Source organism: Tamandua tetradactyla, chromosome 2 (assembly GCF_023851605.1).
Source record: "Tamandua tetradactyla isolate mTamTet1 chromosome 2, mTamTet1.pri, whole genome shotgun sequence".
NCBI classification, from domain to species: domain Eukaryota; kingdom Metazoa; phylum Chordata; class Mammalia; order Pilosa; family Myrmecophagidae; genus Tamandua; species Tamandua tetradactyla.
Window position 1 is genome coordinate 149,561,216 of NC_135328.1, and position 18,626 is coordinate 149,579,841.

Below are 18,626 nucleotides of genomic sequence, written 5' to 3' on the forward strand. Positions count from 1 at the left end.
CAAATACATAAATGTTAAAAAAAAAAAAAGTCAAATGTATTTGAAAGAAAACAGGAGTGAATAATTTTAAGATATTGGAAGAGGCAGACATTTTCCAGCATGGCACAAATTCTAGAAGCCACGAAGAAAAAATGGATAAAACTTAATATTTTAAATGTCAAATTTCTGGGTTTTTTATTCTGCTTTCTAATCTAATATTTTTTAAACGTTTCCTATGTTATAAAGTCATTCTTGAAAACTGACTTTTACATGATTATATAATGGTCTCATATGAATATACTGTACTTTAACCATCCCTAATTTTGTACATTCAAGTTTTTTCCTTCTTTTTCTTTGTTTCAACGGTTAATATGTAAGTGGTAGATCACAAATTATCTCCTTTATCTAGATTTCTCTAGAAGATGGGCAAGTGTTTGAAGCTATTAATATATACTGGAAAACTGTTTCTGGGGCCGATCTTCTCATTTACATACCCACCACAAAGTTGGACACACAAACACTGACTACTGTATTGTTGATTTTTTCTAACTTAGAAGATAAGTTTAGTTGCATTCCTATGATTTCTGTTGGCATTGAGCAATTTGTGCTGTGATTATTGGCACAAATAACAAAACACATGTACTTGGTGAAAATTTTCTTAAATTTTAAGAGAAAATACAATGAAAATTAAGTTTCTCTCCCTTCAGGCAATCACTGATGCTGATGTGTTTCTTGAATGTTTTTCCAGAAATGTTATATCCAGCATATGACTAACCACCGCTTTAAAAAAAAAAAATGCGCCGCAGGTGAGCTTACTACACACGCTCTGATTCTTTTCAGTTAATAAATCATAGAAACCTTTCTTCATCTGTACACACAGATGTACCATCTTTTTTTTTTTTAATATGGGCAGGTACCGGGAAGTGAACCCGGGTCCTCTGGCATGTCAGGCAAGCATTCTTGCCTGCTGAACCACCGTGGCCCGCCCTACCATGTTCTTTTTAAAAGTGGCTTATATATATATATTATATATGTTGTTTGTGCTCATTTATTAAAACATTTCCTTGTTGTTGGACATTTCAGCTTTTTACTCTAACAAGCTCCAGTAACATCCTTATAAATCTGTATTTTTACGCTTAAATATCAGTGTTAATTGTTTGATTAATACCTAATCATATGCATTTGCATTTTTGATGGATATTGCCAAACTGGACGTTATTCCATTGTAAACATATGAGAACATTAATCAGCAGTGGAAGAGTATAATTTGGGGTGCCTGATTCCCTACACCTTTATCATTATTGTAATTCATCAAAATTGTTCATGTTTGCTAATATGTTTTGAGAAAATGGGATAATGTGGTTTTGATTTGTATTGCAAATCAAAATTTCAGTGAATAAGGTTAAAATTCTCATAATGATTATAATTGTGTTACTTGAAATCCTCTTTTTGTGACCATGATCTTGATTTTATAATTTTTTTATTAAAATGGAACATAAGTTTGGCTTTTTAGAATTTTATTTTAATGAAAATGGTGCTAATTGCGTGCTTTTACAAAAAGTTTGAAAGTGATTCAGGTAAGAAAAAAGTGCAGTCCGTTTCATTTCCCAAATTCATGAATCTGTGTTTTCTTTTTCTCTTAATAGAATGTTTGGTAATTAAGGTGATTTTGTTTTTATTTTTGGTGGAGGTAGGGTTTAGGATAATTGGGAGAGAGAGAAAGAGAAGCCAATTAGCTGCTTGGATAGTGACAGAACTGGCAGTGGCTTAGCTGCTGCTGAACTTTTCAGATTTAAATTCAAACAGTGATTTAATAACTGAGAAGGTCTATACCGTTGAAATCCAGTTAGTTCCTCAATGTAAAGTGTTGATTCTAGCATCATTTGAAATAAGTGAGATTTAATGGAAAGAGTCTTCTATCTGGATGTAAGAAGTTTATACTCTGTATTCCTTAACTTGTCCCTTCACTCTTCTTTATCTTTATAACCCCTTGAAAAGTTTATCTTCTCTCCTGTTGAGGTCAAGTAAGTTTTAGTGAGGGTATTGAAATTCATCTTTACATTTGTTACATCATCTGTATGGAGAAAGGAAAGACTAGGTATTATGTCCTAATTTTACATTTTATAAAAGCTGTTTTTTCCCCTGATGATTTAATCATCCACTTATACCACAAACTGAAGTTGAAAAAAATGATACTGTGAATTTATGAATTTGAATTTTTTTTAAATGAATGTTAGGTTCTAAGTACATTTCACTCAGGATGTAATATTTTAGTGAAACACATCTCTTTTTTTATCTCCTACGAACATTAAGCACAATGCTTTGCATGTAATATATATCCAGAAACTTTTTGTTAATAAGTGAGGACTTTTCTTTTGAGAAATTTAGTCTTGGTAAATGTAGAGTATATTGGAGGCAGATAATTAGCATTTGATATTAACACTATATCTACTTAGTCAATTATTAAATATCTCCTCCGAGAATGTATTAATTTTTTCCAGTTGTTCATTCTCATTTTAACCTAAACATATGATTACTTTTTGCCAAATTAAATTTGGTGGTGGTGGTTGATTAATTAGTAACTAAAATCCCATCATGTTAACACCAGAGTGCTTCTAGTTTATATGTAGGAATTTCTCATCTAACTCTTTTTTGTGTGTTCATGAAATGTTAAACAGTAATCAATTTTCCTTTTTTTTTTTAATATCAAGTTTATGATCAAAGGAGCAGAAAAGCTTAGCTGGTTCTGTTGCTAATAAGTTGAGTACCTGACAATTTTATATGAAGGTTGAAATACTCTCTCACGCCCACTAGAGGGGGATTCCTTCCAGTGTAGGTAAAAATGCTCTTAGATCCAACTTGACTATTGTATGATACTGATCATTCCTTAATATTAAGCTAAGGTCAGTCTATATTTTTGAACTCAGTTGATTTTCTGCAGGTGTTGAATGTAAAATCTTACAGAGTGGTAATAAAAAAGATACTGATCTAGAGTGCATGTGTATTTAATCATTGCTTTTGAATAAAACAAAAAAAATTTAAAGTTGCTTTAATTAAATTGGTTTAAAAGTATAATATCTAGGAATTTCACAACTCCTCTTTGAACTCTGCTAGAGATAGAATTTGGAGCTGAGGTTGAGGGTGACATTTTGAGTTCCACTGATTTCCTCCCATCCCCAGGGTCTGCCATTATGTAAGGTAATAGCCACACTCTAAAGTCCATTTGAAAGCCTCTTTGCTAATCATCTCATGTTGTCAAATATATTAAAGCCACGTCTTTACATAGATTTCTGTTTATTGTTGAATTTTCTTGTTACTTTGACATCTTGTAATATCTTAAGTAAATGCAAAACTAACACTACAGATGACTTTTTGCAAACATTAATACATGTTTAAAATAATTGTCTGTTTATTGAAATATCACGTCGGGGGTGCGTGCACCTAAGCTGAGGTATGATGGCCTATGACCAGATGTCATAGAATAATTACAGTAAAGATCCAGCTAATTTGTTTGTGTTTTCCCTTTAATTAATGTCTTCAATATTGATTAGAGGTTTTAATGTAAAAAGCATTTGAGATTAGTAACCTAGTGTTGGGGAAAGATGGGAGTTTAGAAATTTATGCATATGCAAATGGTCGTCGTCCCCCCCCCCCCCCCTTTTCCTTTCTTTTCTTAAACTGAAAGTCTTTAGTGGGACTCTGTGTCTAAATCTGATAGTTTTAGAAATCGAAGTGAACAGAGGTGCTGCCAGTGAATCTTAGAATGATTTTTTACTATAATTGATCCAACATTTCAGGGTTTAACTTGAAATCATATTTGGTATCAGCATCATGCTTTTCATCAGAAGGCTGTTCCTCTTCTCAGAACCTGACCTGTGTTCCTGTTGTTTTCATACCAGTTCTTTATCAGGTGCCAGGTGCTGGTGGATGCTCCTCACTTTCAGGAAAGCCGTTGGAGAATACTATTTGTTTCCTCATTTCCTTTTGACCCCTTTACCTTCACACTGGATGACAATCTTTTTAGGGTGATTTTTCTTTCTGTATTTGCTTTCCCAAAGAAGGAATACAGTTTCATTTTATAGCAAGATACGTTGGATAGACTTGTGTGCCTTGTCCTTAAACATCTCCACAAATGCCTTACTTTAAGAGGTTTAAAACTAACGATGAAGCCAGCAACAATCTGAATATTATTACTCCACCCCACCCTGTCTTCCCCAGATACTTTTAAAACCTTTGTATTTGTTTTGTTGCCTTTTTCCCTTGCTCTTTTCCATCATGTATCGCTATTTTCTTGTAGTTGAAGTTAAAAGCTTTAAACACCAGACTGAATAACTATGTTTTAAAAAAACAGAAATTATCAATGCATGTTTTGTTCTATACAGCCTTTTAAATTCATGTTAGTAAGCTATGTCTTCTAATGCATAAGACTGACAGGCAGTTTTGAAGTTTTGCCATCATTTCACAACTTGTTGCTTAGATTCTGCCCGCCTTATCCTGAGTATTGCTTTAAGGAATTCTTGCTCAGCAACATTCCAGAGATTCAGAGACTACCCACTCTGATCTGATCAGGACAAGAAACTACTAGTAGCTTACAAACATGATGAAATTACTTTATGAAGCATAATTTTCCATTCACTGTTAGTAAAAAGATCAAAGAGCACATACAACATCTTGTGATGTGAGAAGGGATAGTCAAAGAAATCTTTTTAGATTTTTTTGAGGAACTTCTACCTCCTCTTCAATGTGATGGCAGATAAATTCAATTGATAGGAGTTTGCAGTTACGAAACTGAAACCTGTGGAAAATGGCCTGGATTTATACCCAGCTCTTGAAGACTTTCATAGACCTCTTGTTCTCGATAACTGACATCTATTAAATATCTGAACTCTGATACACCGTATTCCTTTTGCTAGCTGTCTCAGAACTCTTGAGTTCCAGGCTATGCCTATGCTCTGGTTTCTGTGGCTAGACTCAAAGAAGATTTATGATAGTGGCTAAATTATTTTTTTCCTTATGATTTCAGGTTGAAGTCTTGGCCTCGGAGGATGCAGCCTTTGGACTCAAGGTGTGTAGTCTGATATAGCTTATTATGTAGGTTTCACCAGTTCAGCTAGGTGGATTTGAAGATTTAGTAGAGAAGACTTTTTTTTTTTTTTAATCAAATACTGAGGTTTTAAAGTCTCCAGAGATTTCAGATTTCCCTTTTGTCTTTAAGATTAGACTGTGGTAGTATTTTCTTTTCCTTCTTTCTTTGTTGTGTAAAATGAGAGGGAGATAGGGTAGGAAAAAGAGAGAGTTTCATTTAGTAGGAATTGACTTTTAAATTTGATTTGGCCATGGACCAGGATTTAATGAATTTCCCACTTTCAGGGTCCTGAAATGTAACAGCTGAATGTTATTAAAGTGCTATATTTATTATTGTGATGGTTAGGTTCTGGTATCAACTTGGCCAAGTGGTGATGCCCAGTTGTCTGGTCAGCCAAGCATTGGCCTGACCCATATTGCAAGGATAATTGTGGCTGGTCAATAAACTGGAAGGCTCGTGTATTAGATCATCAGTCAGTTGATCGTCTGTGACTGATTACATTTGTGACCAACTAAGGCATGTCTCCCACCAATGAGATAATCCAATCAGTTGACGATGTTTAAGGGAGGAAAGAGACTTAACTGCTTCTTCAGCCAGCGAGCCTTTCCTGTGGAATTCATCCAGACCCTTTATCAACGCTACCAGCTTCACAGCCTGCCCTACAGATTTTGGTCTCTTCTGTTGCCACAGTTGTGTGAGACACCTTTATATATCTCTTATTTACAGATCTCTCCTGTTGGTTCTGTTTCTCTGGGGAATCTTGACTAATAGAGCTTGATATCAGGAGTGATTCTTGAGAAACAAAATCTTAAAAATGGGTTTTTGCGATTGTTTTTCTACTCTGATTAGACTCAGAGGCACTAATGACTCTTTTTCTAATAATCAGGATGGCACTGACAATCAATGGGGTGAGTTGGCAAGAGAGATAGGCATAATATCACTGTTAGATTCTGCAGATCCATATGCTTACATGAGGCACACTCCTGGATGAGAGTGTTTTTGACACCTGTCTGGAGTTTTGTGGAATTAGGAGGAATAATGATGTTAACTGGTTGTTTTAGATATGTTGGATACAGTGATGAGGGAAAAGGATGAGTTGAAGGCTTCAGATATGCAGTTTAAGCACCGTGTGAACGATGTAAAAGTTTCCATGTTTGCCCTGAAAGAAAATCTTATTTCCTGTGGTTGCAGACTTAAGATCTCTGAAAACCAGATACAGAGCCTCATTGTGCAATTAGCTTATTTACAACATAAACTAAAATCTCAACCTTACAGTGTATCTGCTGTTAAAGTAAGAGCTTTGATTGGAAAAGAATGAGATACTGAAACATGGGATGTGAATATATGGCTTTATAATGATGGGAATGGAAGATGGAATCCCTGGAATCTGCTGAGCCTTTTCTAGATAGACCTGTAATAGACTACCCTGAGAAGTAAATACCTGCCCTGGGAGATAAAGCCAACAAAAATACAGGGGTCTTCCACCTCAGTGAAATTTCTAGGTGTCCAGTATATCACTATGGTGAAAGTATACCACTAAGATATCCCTCTAAGGTGAAAGAGAAGCTGTTACATCTGGCCCCTCCTATAACCAAAAGAGAGGCACAAGGCCTAGTCGGCCTTTCCAGATTTGGGAGACAGCATATTCCTTATTTGGGTGTGCTATTCTGGCCCATTTACCTAGTGACCAGAAAAGCTGCTAGTTTTGAAAGAAGAACTGGAACAAGAGGAGGTTCTATGACATATCCAGGCTGCTGTGCAAGCAGCTCTGAACCTTGGGCCATATGACCCAGCAAATCCTATGGTCCTTTTGAGAAACAGCTTTTTGCCTGCTACTTGGCCTTAGTAGAGACTGAACATTTAATCACGGGCCACCAACTTGCCATGAGACCTGAGTTGCCTATCATAAGCTGGGTGTTGTCTGACCCACCAAGCCATAAAGTTGGGCATGCATAGCAGCACTCTATCATAAAATGGCCACATGCCCATGGCCCCCACTCCTGCCACACTACCTTTTCTTTCCCAAACCAGAGCTATGTCCTCTTGGGGAGTTCCTTACAGTCAGCTGACTGAGGAAAAGAAAACTCAAGCCTGGTTTACAGATGGTTCTGCGTGATATGCAGGGATCACGCAGAAGTGGAAGCTGCAGCACTACAGCCCCTTTCTGGGACGTCCTTAAAAGACAGTTGTGAGGGGAAATCCTCCCGGTGTGTGGAACTTTGAGCAGTACACCTTGTTCATTTTGCTTGGAAGGAGAACTGGCCAGAGTTGCATTTGTATACTGATTCAGGGGCTGTTGCTAATGGTTTGACTGGAGGTAAGAGATTTGGAAGGAGCATAATTGGAAGTTTGGTGACAAAGAGGTTTGGGGAAGAGGTATGTGGATAGACCTTCCTGAGTGAGCTACAGACATGAAGATAATTGTTTCCCATATGAATGCTCACCAGAGGGTGACTTCAGCAGAGGAAGGTTTTAATAACCAAGTGGATAAGATGACACGTCCTGTGGATGGATACAAGTCATCCTCTTTCCTCAGCCACTCCTTCCATTGCCCAGTTGGTTCATGGGCAAAGTGGGCATGGTGATAAGGATGGAGGTTATACATGAGCTCGGCAACATGGCCTTCCACTCACCAAGGCTGACCTGGCTATAGCCAGTGCTCAATCTGCCAATAGCAGAACCCATACTCAATCCCCAGTATGTCACCATTCCCCTGCTACCTGGTGGCAGGTTAGTTATACTTCCATCATGGAAGGGGTAGTGATTTGTTCCAACTGGAATAGACATATATTCCATTTATGTGTTTACCTTCCCTGCACACAATGCTTCCATAGAATCTGCCACCCATGTACTTATGGAGTGCCTTATCCGCTGTCATGGTATTCCACACAGTGTTGCTTCTGATCAAGGAACCCACTTCACAGCAAATGAAGTGTGGCATTGGGCATATGCTTATGGAATTCTCTGCTCATACCATCTTCCCTATCGTCCAGAGGCAGCTGGGTTGATAGAACAGTGGAATGGCCTTTTGAAGACCCAGTTACAGTGCCAACTAGGTGGCAGTACCTTTCAGGGCTGGGCCAGTGTTCTCCAGAAGGCTGTGTATGCTCTGAATCAATGTCCACTGTATGGTGCTGTTTCTTCCATCGCCAGGATTCTCAGGTCCAGGAATCATGCAGTAGAAATGGGAGTAATCACTATTACCCCTAGTGATTCACCTAGAAGATTTTTGTTTCCTGTCTTTGAAATCTTATGCTCTGCTGGGCTACAAGTCTTAGTTCCAAAAGGAGGAATGTGATGATTCCACTGAACTGGAAGTTAAGACTGCCACCTGACCACTTAGGCTTCTCATGCCACTGCATCAGCAGGCACAAACGGGGATTACTGTTCTATCTGGGGTGATTTTTCCTGACTATCAAAGAGAAATAGGACTGCAAGTACCCAACTTGCAGATAAAGAAGAGTTTTCCTGGAATACAGGAGCTCTCCTATGGCGTATGTTCTAGTTTGCTAGTTGCTGGAATGTGATATACTAGAAATGGAATGGCTTTTAAAAAAGGGAAATTTAATAAATTGCAAGTTTACAGTTCTAAGGCAATGAAAAACGTCTCAATTAAAGCAAGTCTATAAAAATGTCCAAATTAAGGCACTAACAAAAGGTTACCTTCACTCAAGAAAGGCTGATGAAGTTCAGGGTTTCTCTCTCAGCTGGAAAGGCATATGGCGAACATGATAACATCTGCTAGCTTTCTCTCCAGGCTTCTTGTTTCATGAAGCTCCCCTAGGGGCATTTTCTTTCATCTCTGAAGGTTTTTGGCTGTGTAGGCTCTAAAAAAGGGACTCTCTCCAAAATCTTCCCCTTATCCATTTAAAAAAGCCATTCTGACATGTTTGGTATTTGTAAACTGCAGCAGCACCCCACTTCTCTGATACTAAAATGTGTTCTAGTTTGCTGGCTGCCAGAATGCAATATACCAGAAACAGAATGGCTTTTAAAAAGGGGAATTTATTAAGTTGCAACTTTACATCTCTAAAGCTGTGAAAATGTCCCAATTAAGGTGTCTATAAAAATATCCAAATTAAGGCACCAATTAGAGGTTACCTTCACTCAAGAAAGGCTGATGAAGTTCAGGGTTTCTCTCTCAACTGGAAAGGCACATGGCAAACATGGTGGTGTCTGCTAGCTTTCTCTCCAGTCTTCTTGTTTCATGAAGCTCCCCCAGGGACGTTTTCCTTCTTTATCTCCAAAGGTCTCTGGTTGCATGGGTTCTGGTAGTTCTCATGGCTCTCTTGAATTTGTTCTCTCCAAAGTGCTTACTCTTTTAAAAGGATTCCAGTAAACTGATCAAGACCCACCTAGAATGGGTTGAGTCACATCTGCATCTAATGAAAAAGTTAATACCCACGATTGATGTGTCACATCTCTGTACAGATAACCTAATCAAGTTTCCAATCTATGCTGTTGAATAGAGATTAAGAGAAATGGTTGCTCCCACAAAATTGGATCAGGATTAAAGCATGGCTTTTCTAGGGTAGATAATCCTTTCAAACCAGCGCAGTGTCTTAGTACTACCATGACCTGTAATTAAAGTCTATGAAAAACTGCAACAGCACAATCCAGGCAGGACTACTGATGGCCGGGAAGTTCAGGAATGAAGGTTTAGGTCATCCTACCTGGCAAAGAACCACGGCGGCTGAAGTGCTTATGAAGGTAAAGGGAACATGGAATGGGTAGTGGAAGAAGGTGCTGATAAATATGAACTACAACCATTTGACCAGTTAGAGAAATGAGGACTGTGACTGTATGAATACTTCCTCCCTGTTTTGTTATGTGTATATTTGCATTTATACATAAGAAAATATCTTGTTTTTCTCGTCATGTGACATAAGTTGTAGTGTTCGTGATGTAGTATTTAAGTCATAAGATATGAAGTTTAATAGTGAGTGTTACCTAAGGACTTGCACTGTATTCTGGAGAGATGTATTGTGTTTCCTGTTGTACGTAGGACAGTTGAGTATTATTAGGCAAAACATATGTCTGTTATTGTGTTCTGTTTGTAAATTAAGCATGTTTCAAGGTGATGTGTATAGCTGCCAAGTTGACGGGGGTGGACTGTGATGGTTAGGTTCTGGTGTCAACTTGGCCAAGTGATGATGCTTAGTTATCTGGTCAGGCAAGCACCAGCCTTACTGTTGCTGTAAGAATAATTCATGGCTGGTAGATAAACTGTATGGCTGGTGTATTAAATCATCAGTCAGTTGATTGCATCTGTGGCTGATTACATTTGTGATCAACTAAGGTGTGCCTCCCACAAATGAGATAATCCAATCAGTTGAAGACTTTTGAGGAAGAAAAGAGACTTTTTCGGTGCTTCGTCAGCTAGCAAACCTCTCCTTTGGAGTTCATTCAGACCCTTCATCAGAGCTCCCAGCTTCACAGCCTGCCGTATAGATTTTGGTCTCTTCCATTCCCACAGTTGCATGAGATACCTTTATCAGTCTCATATTTATAGATCTCTCCTGTTGGTTCTATTTCTCTAGAGAATCCTAACTAATACGATTATGTAGCTAGGTTTATTCATTGTTTCATTCATCATCCCTTGCTCAAATATATATTGAACCTCTATGTTACAGTCACAACAAGATTAAATCCCAACTCCAGCCTTTAAGGAGCTCAGAGTCAGTTGGCAGCTAAAGGCCTATAAGCAGATATGAAAAACATCTGCTTATAGGAAATATCCATCATGGAAATATGCAGAGGAATATGCCTGGAAGAGTTGAGAGTAGGAAGGCATTCTAGGATGTTGATCCCGTGATGGGCTAAGTTTGAAGGAGGATTTAGATTATAGTTTGGCAAGAGAGGAGGGCAGGAGAAACGAGAGCTATTTCAGGTACAACAGCAGTGAAAAGAATTAGCAGGAAGTAATAGTTACAAATTCTGCCTGTATGGCAAGCTCTGAGGTTGGAGAGGTTAAGAATTTGAATTTTAACTTACCATGAAGGTATTAGAGGATTTTAAGCCAGTAGTGGTCATATTTGCAATTCATTGGATGACTCTAGCACCTTTGTGGAGGATGAACATGAGAGACCAGTTGAAGGAGGTTAAATAGACCAGCTCACAGGTGATGAAGGCCTGTACCTGCATTCTGGTCGGAGTGACAGAGGGAAGAGGAAGTGAGGGCATGTAGGGGGTTGCATGGAGATCAAGGGAGGTCAAGGACTCTATAACAGGGCACGTTGAGATGAAACATATCAGGAGGAGCTGCATATTTTTTTGAGACTTAGAATCATTCAGACCTGTATTCTTTTTTAGACTATTTGCCTTTTTACATTTTTGTTGATAATTTTTTAACAGTAGAGGTAAGTAGGCATTTATTAGAGAAATCGGATTTCATTTTCATATCAAAGTACAGAATAGGTATCATCAGTCAATTTGAAAGTCAGAAGTTTAGGAGAGTTGGGATATTTGTGGAAACTCTTAGAATACAAGGTGTTGGCATCTTTTTTTAAATTTTTTATTAATTAAAAAAAAATTACAAGAAACACAAACATTCCCAACACATGCTCATTCCGCTCTACACATACATTAGCAGTTCACAGTATCATCACATAGTTGCGTATTCATCATCATGATCATTTCCCAGAACATTTCCATCAATTCAGAAAAAGAAATAAAAAGACCACAGAAAAATAAAATGAAAACAGGCAAAAAAAATTTTACATACCATACCCCTTACCCCTCCCTTTCATTGATCACTAGCATTTCAAACTGAATTTATTTTAACATTTGTTTCCCCATTACTTATTTTTGTTCCATTTGTTCTACTCATCTGTTGACAAGGTAGATAAAAGGAGCATCAGACACAAGGTTTTCACAATCAAACAGTCACATTGTGAAAGCTGTATCATTATATAGTCATCCTCAAGAAACATGGCTACTGAAACAACAGCTGTACATTTTCAGGCAGTTCCCTCCAGCCTCTCCATTACATCTTGAATAACTAGGTGATATCTACTTAATGCATAAGAATAAGCTACAGGATAACCTCTTGACTCTGTTTGGAATCTCTCAGCCGTTGACACTTTGTCTCATTTCACTTTTCTCCCTTTTGGTCGAGAAGGTTTTCTCAATCCCTTGATGCTGGGTCTCAGCTCATTCTAGAGATTTTCTCAATCCCTTGATGGTGAATTTCAGCTCATTCTGGGATTTCTGTCCCACGTTGCCAGGAAGATCCACACCCCTGGGAATCATGTCACACGTAGACGGGGGAGGGTGGTGAGTTTGCTTGTTGTGTTGGCTGGAGAAAGAGGCCACATCTGAGCAACAAAAGAGGTTCTCTTGGGGGTGACTCTTAGGCCTTATTTTAAGTAGGCTTGACCTATCCCCTGTGGGGTTGAGTTTCATATGAACAGACCCCAAGACTGGGGGCTCAGCCTATAGCTTTGGTTGTCCACACTGCTTGTGAGAATATCAAGAATTCAACTTGGGTAAGTTGAGTTCTCCCCCATTCTCACCATTCCCCGAAGGGGACTTTGCAAATGCTTTTCCACTCACTGATGAATCACTTTGGGATTCATCCGGGCACCACCTGGAAAAACCAACAAAATCTCATGTCCTACCCAAAGATCCTTGTACTTAGGTGTTCAGCCAACTATCTACATAAGTTATATTAGGAGATGCACTAGTCAAAATATAAATTTGTACCAAATAAACATTTTTTGCTTTAGTCTCACACATAAGTTGAAATTTTAAAATATTAATTACCATCTATTTTCAGCACACTGCAGTAATGACATTCTTTTGTTCTTCCTCATGCAAAAACATTTTTTAAATTTGTACATTTAGTCACTATCATTATACACTCTATGCAGTCCTAGATTATACCATCTCAATCTTTATCATCTGTCTTTGTGATTTCATTTATGCCCCCAGCCCTCCTCCCTCTATCATTCTCACATGCAACTTCATTCAGTATTTTAACATAATTGTATAAAAATCTTTATCATCTGTCTTTGTGATTTCATTTATGCCCCCAGCCCTCCTCCCTCTATCATTCTCACATGCAACTTCATTCAGTATTTTAACATAATTGTATTACAGTTAGGTAATATTGTACTGTCCATTTCTGAGTTTCTACATTCAGTCCTGTTGCACAATCTGTATCCCTTCAGCTCCAATTACCCAATATCTTACCCTATTTCTATCTCCTGATGGTCTCTATTACCAATGAAATATTGCAAGTTTATTCTCTAATGTCAGTTCATATCAATGAGACCATACAGTATTTGTCCTTTTGTTTCTGGCTAATCACACTCGGCATAATGTCCTTAAGGTCCATTCATGTTGTTACATACTTCATAACTTTATTCTGTCTTACAGCCGCATAATATTCCATCTTATGTGTATGTCATGGTTTCTTTAGCCAACCGTCTGTTGATGGACATTTTGGCTGTTTCCATCTCTTGATGGTTGTAAATAATGCTGCTATAGACATTGGTGTGCAAATGTCCGTTTGTGTCCTTGCCCTCATGTCCTTTGAGGAGAGACAGCATGTAGATGGGTCCTGTTTTTTAATCCATTCTGCCAGACTATGTCTTTTGATTGGGGAATTTAATCCATTATTAGCATTCAGTGTTATTACTGCATGGGTAGTACTTTCTTCTAGATTTTATATGTCATATTCATAGTCTTCCTTCTACACTCTTCTCCACACCTCTCTCTTCTGTCTTCGTATCTGTCTGTAGTGCTCCCTTTAGTATTTCTTGCAGAGCTGGTCTCCTTGGTCACAAATTCTCTCAGTGATTTTTTGTCTGAAAATGTTTTAATTTATTCCTCATTTTTGAAGGACAATTTTGCTGGATATAGAATTCTTGGTTGGCAATTTTTCTCTTTTAATAATTTAAATATATCATCCCACTGTCTTCTCGCCTCCATGTTTCTGCTGAGAGATCTACTCATAGTCTTATTGGGCTTCCTTTGTACGTGATGGATTGCTTTTCTCTTGCTGCTTTCAAGATCCTATCTTTCTGTTTGACATTCTGATTAGTAAATGTCTTGGAGTAAGTCTATTTGGATCTACTCTCTTTGGGGTATGCTTCACTTCTTGGATCTGTAATTTTAAGTCTTTCATAAGAGTTTGGAAATTTTCAGTGATAATTTGCTCCATTAGTTTTTCTCCTCCTTTTCCCTTCTCTTCTCCTTCTGGGATACCCATAACATGTATATTCATGCGCTTCATATTGTCTTTCAGTTCCCTCAGTTCCTGCTCATATTTTTCCATTTTTTCCCCTATATTTTCTTTTCCTTGCTGGATTTCAGATGTTCCATCCTCCAGTTCACTAATCCTATGTTCTGTCTCTCGGAATCTACCATTGTAGGTTTCCATTGTTTTTTTCATCTCTTCTACCTTGCCTTTCATTCCCATTTAAGTTCTTAGATTTGTTTTTTTTTCAGACTTTCGATTTCTTCTTTTTGTTCATTCCTTGCCTTCTTTGTATCCTTCCTCAAGTCATTGATTTGGTTTTTGATGAGGTTTTCCAGGTCTGTTCGTATTTTCTGAATTAATTGTTTCAGCTCCTGTTTGTCATTTGAATTGTTGGTTTGTTCCTTTGACTGGGCCATATCTTCAGTTTTCCTAGTGTAATTTGTTATTTTTGCTGGCGTCTAGGCATTTAAGTACCCTAATTAGTTTATTCTGGAGATTATTTTCACTTCTTTTACCTACGGTTTTCTTACTGGATGTATCTGTTGTCTGTTCTTTGACATTCAGTTCAGCTTTGTCTGGACCTCTAGTTTAAGTTTTGTTTAACAGAAGAGAATTTTTCAGTTCTTGTTTTCTTGTTTCTTGCCCTGCTTGTATGATGCCTTTTTCCCCCCACCCTTAGGAGGGTCTACTTAGGTATTTTAGACCCCAGCCGGATTTTCCCAGACCATACTGGCCTCCTGTCAGGAGGAAAGAGTCACCTGCATCGGTTTTCCCTGAGGGTGAGACCCAGCAAGTTGAAAGACTTTCCTGTGAAGTCTCTGGACTCTGTTCTTCTTATCCTGCCCAGTATGTGATGCTTGTCTGCCTGCAGGCCCCACCAGTGTAAGATGATGCGGTACCTTTAACTTTGGCAGACCTCCCTGCTGGGGGCGTAGTAGGGACAGAGGAGAGGTTGTAGGCTGGATTTAATGGCTTCAAATTACCAAGCCCTGGTGTCTGAATTCCTTGAGGGATGGATTCCACCTGAATTGGGCTTCACCCCTCCCCTGGGGAATTCACAGGCTCCAGACAAGCCCCCAGATGAGCTTACTTCTGCCTATGCCTGGGGCAGTTGCAGCCTGAGAAGTCCTGCCGCTATATCCAAAGGCAGTCAAGCCTTTGTAGATACACAGCCACAAAAACCTCTATTTTGTTCTTTTTTTTTCACTTTTTCTGTCAGCCCTGCCCCCTTGGTGCCAGGGCAAAAATGAGCAACCTTCATTTTGACCAGGTTCACCTAAGCTGGGGGCCTATTTTTAGTAGTCAGAATTTGTTAATTAATTCCACAGTTGGCATTTGTGCTCAGTCCCTGCTGCTTGTAAAATTCCTTTCCTTTCCCCTCTGGGAAGCAGCCTGTAGGGGAGGGGCGCTGGCTGCTGCAGCTTGGGGAACTCACGGTTCTAGGGGGGGCTCGCAGCCAGACCAGCTGGTCCAGACTGGGGTACGCTTTGTGTCTGGTCACTGACGTGGCCTCAGGAGCTGTTCTGTACTGTTTCTGGTTATTTAGTAGTTGTTCTGGAGGACAAACTAAAATGCGCACATTGTTAAGCCGCCATCTTGACCTGGAAGTGAGGTGCTGGCATCTTATCAACACCTGCCTATTATGTGTTCTCCATTTTTGACTTAAAACTAAAAATCTGTTATTTATATTTTTCCAAATTCTATTTTCCGTTCCAAATATTTGACATTTTATAGACAAATCTCATAGTTGTGCTATAATTACAGGTGAGATGATGCTGTAATATTAACCCTGTTCTAGTTTGCTAGCTGCCAGAATACAGTATACCAGAATGGAATGGCTTTTAAAAGCGGGAATTTAATGAGTTGCTAGTTTACAGTTCTAAGGCCGAGAAAATGTCCCAATTAAAACAAGTCCATAGACATGTCCAATTTAAGGCATCCGGGGAATGATACTTTGGTTCAAGAAGGCCGACGATGTTCAGTGTTACTCTCTCAGCTGAAAGGGCACATGGCGAACATGGTGGCATCTGCTGGCTTTCACATGGCTCTACCAAAAGCGACTCTCTCCAAAATGTTTCTTCTTTTAAAGGATTCCAGCAAGCAACTCCACCTTCAGTGGGTGGAGACACACCTCCATGGAAATCATCTAATCAAAAGTTACCACCCACAATTGGGTGGGTCATATCTTCATGGAAACAATCAAAATGCTCCCACCCAGTAATATTGAATGAGGATTAAAGGACATGGCTTTTCTGAGGTCCACCATAAATTCAGACTGGCACATACCCAAATCAAAACTATCCTATAGTTATAAACATACCAAGGTTTTACATCATAAGTATAAATTAAAAGAAAAAAGATGAATTAAAATTTTATAAATATCTAAGTACTTCATATATTAACTCAAGCCTATGCTGTAATATGTTTTTCCTTTTTCTCTCACTGCCAAAAATTGCTAAAATAAATGAACTATAAATAGATCAAATTCACTATTATTTGTAAAATATGACATATGATTATCTTGTGAATTTTCAATTTTTTATTTAGTGCTCAGCATAAGGAATATTCACGGAATATTTAATAAACCCATAGGGTCACCTCTTGTGAGCTCATCTCCATAATCCCTCATACTTACTGAAAATATACAGCAGTTTTATGGAACAGTGTAGCCAGCCGTTCTCATGGTCTGCCCCATGATCTAAATGGTTTGCGTTTGTTTTTGGTTAAACTTGCAGATTGTTTTTATAGCCTTAAATTCAGTGTAGAGATTGCAGTTTGAAATGTTTCTCCAATAATTTATTAATTTTCAAAATAATAGATGCTCTTCAGTTTTGCAGATCTATACAGAATATTTATACATATAATTGAAAATGAGAAATTTGAAATATTTTACTGCTTTGTTATCTTTAAATCAGCAAATATATTTTTGTATTCCAAATATTATCTTGTTTTTTAATCTGGCTATTCAGCATTGGTCAGGGTTTAGAACACTTAATCACCATTGATCTTTTGCTTATTTTTATAGTTACTGGGAAAAATAGCTCAACTACCCAACCCACTGGTAATAACATTAATGGCATCATCTTGATAAATGAATGGAATATTTTAATGTTCACTGGAATGTGTGCCTGTCCCACTTACGTTTCTTATCTTTTTAGTGATCATCTTTGATGAATCTTTGGTCTTTCTTCACCCCCTTTTGCCACTATCAATTCTTTGCCACTTGCATGCTTCCCTTTCTCCTATGCCAAACTAAAATCTTCAAGTTTAATATTTATTTAAGATTGAAGCATGAGCTAGTCACTCTTTTTTTGAAAAATGACTTAACATGTTGGGATTCCATAAATACAAACAACTTATTTTGAATATGAATGTGATAAAACTACAACCCCAGGAAAACAGTTTTGCAGTTATTCAAACTATCATTACTTTTGGTGCTGTTTTGAGACCTTTTTTTTGTTGTTTTAAATGATAATCTAATGGAAAATATCTATGCTCTCTCTCCTGATTCTCAAATCTCAGTTTCCCGTTAATACTGATTGATAGTTCTGTTAGGTTTATTTCAGGACAATGATAATTCACAATTTGAAATGCTGATAACTATTTCACAGTATGGTAAACACTTAAGCTTTTTTATAATACTTATAAATATTTTCTCTAAATTTAGGTAAAGTTGATTTTCCTTAGTTTGCAGCTTAACAGGTCTAGTCAGTAGGATGCTTGATTGATTTAGAGTTATATATACATATGAAAAGCAAGGCTTGTGGTGATATGCAATGTTTAAAATAAAAAATGGACAAAATATATGTCATTATTTCAAGAGGAAAGTTCTGCAAACTATAGAACACTATTCTTGACTTCACTTTTGATCAAGACTTGAACATGGTAAAAGGTTTGTAATTCTGTAGGAAAACAAGGAGTCCCAAGGGCAGCCAAAATAGGTAAGTTGTTTTCTCAAGATAAGATTGCATTCTGTATTATTATGTACTAGGTAAAGCTGCTAGTGATTATGAGATGATAAATCAGCTAAGCAAATATACATAAATTTATACTTTTAAACATAGAAAACTGCAAGTTGTACTTTATTGCTTATTCTACAAAAAATTATGATAATATAAAAAAGAAAGGAGTGAACAAAATATCCCTAGGTCATTAAATTTAAAAAGTACATATTTCATAAATTTCTTAATTATTTAAAAATCCCGTGACCGTGAATATCCTTTGTATTCTAAGTTGTTCTCAATAACTAAGTCAAAAATTACAAAGAAGTAAGGTTTTATTTCATCTGCTTTCCTTTGAGGAAGGCACTCTGGTTATCCCCATTTTCACAGGAGGAAGTTAGAGTTCAGAGTTTAA

General features: G+C 37.7%; 1 protein-coding gene across 1 annotated transcript in view; it reads left to right on the forward strand.

Annotated features, from left to right (window-relative positions):
- The window catches only part of ARID1B (AT-rich interaction domain 1B), a 574,571-nt gene that overhangs the window by 332,461 nt on the left and 223,484 nt on the right, over positions 1-18,626 (forward strand). Inside the window, 1 exon segment of the mRNA XM_077149343.1 lies at positions 5,003-5,044. Coding sequence (XP_077005458.1) covers positions 5,003-5,044 — 42 coding nt within the window.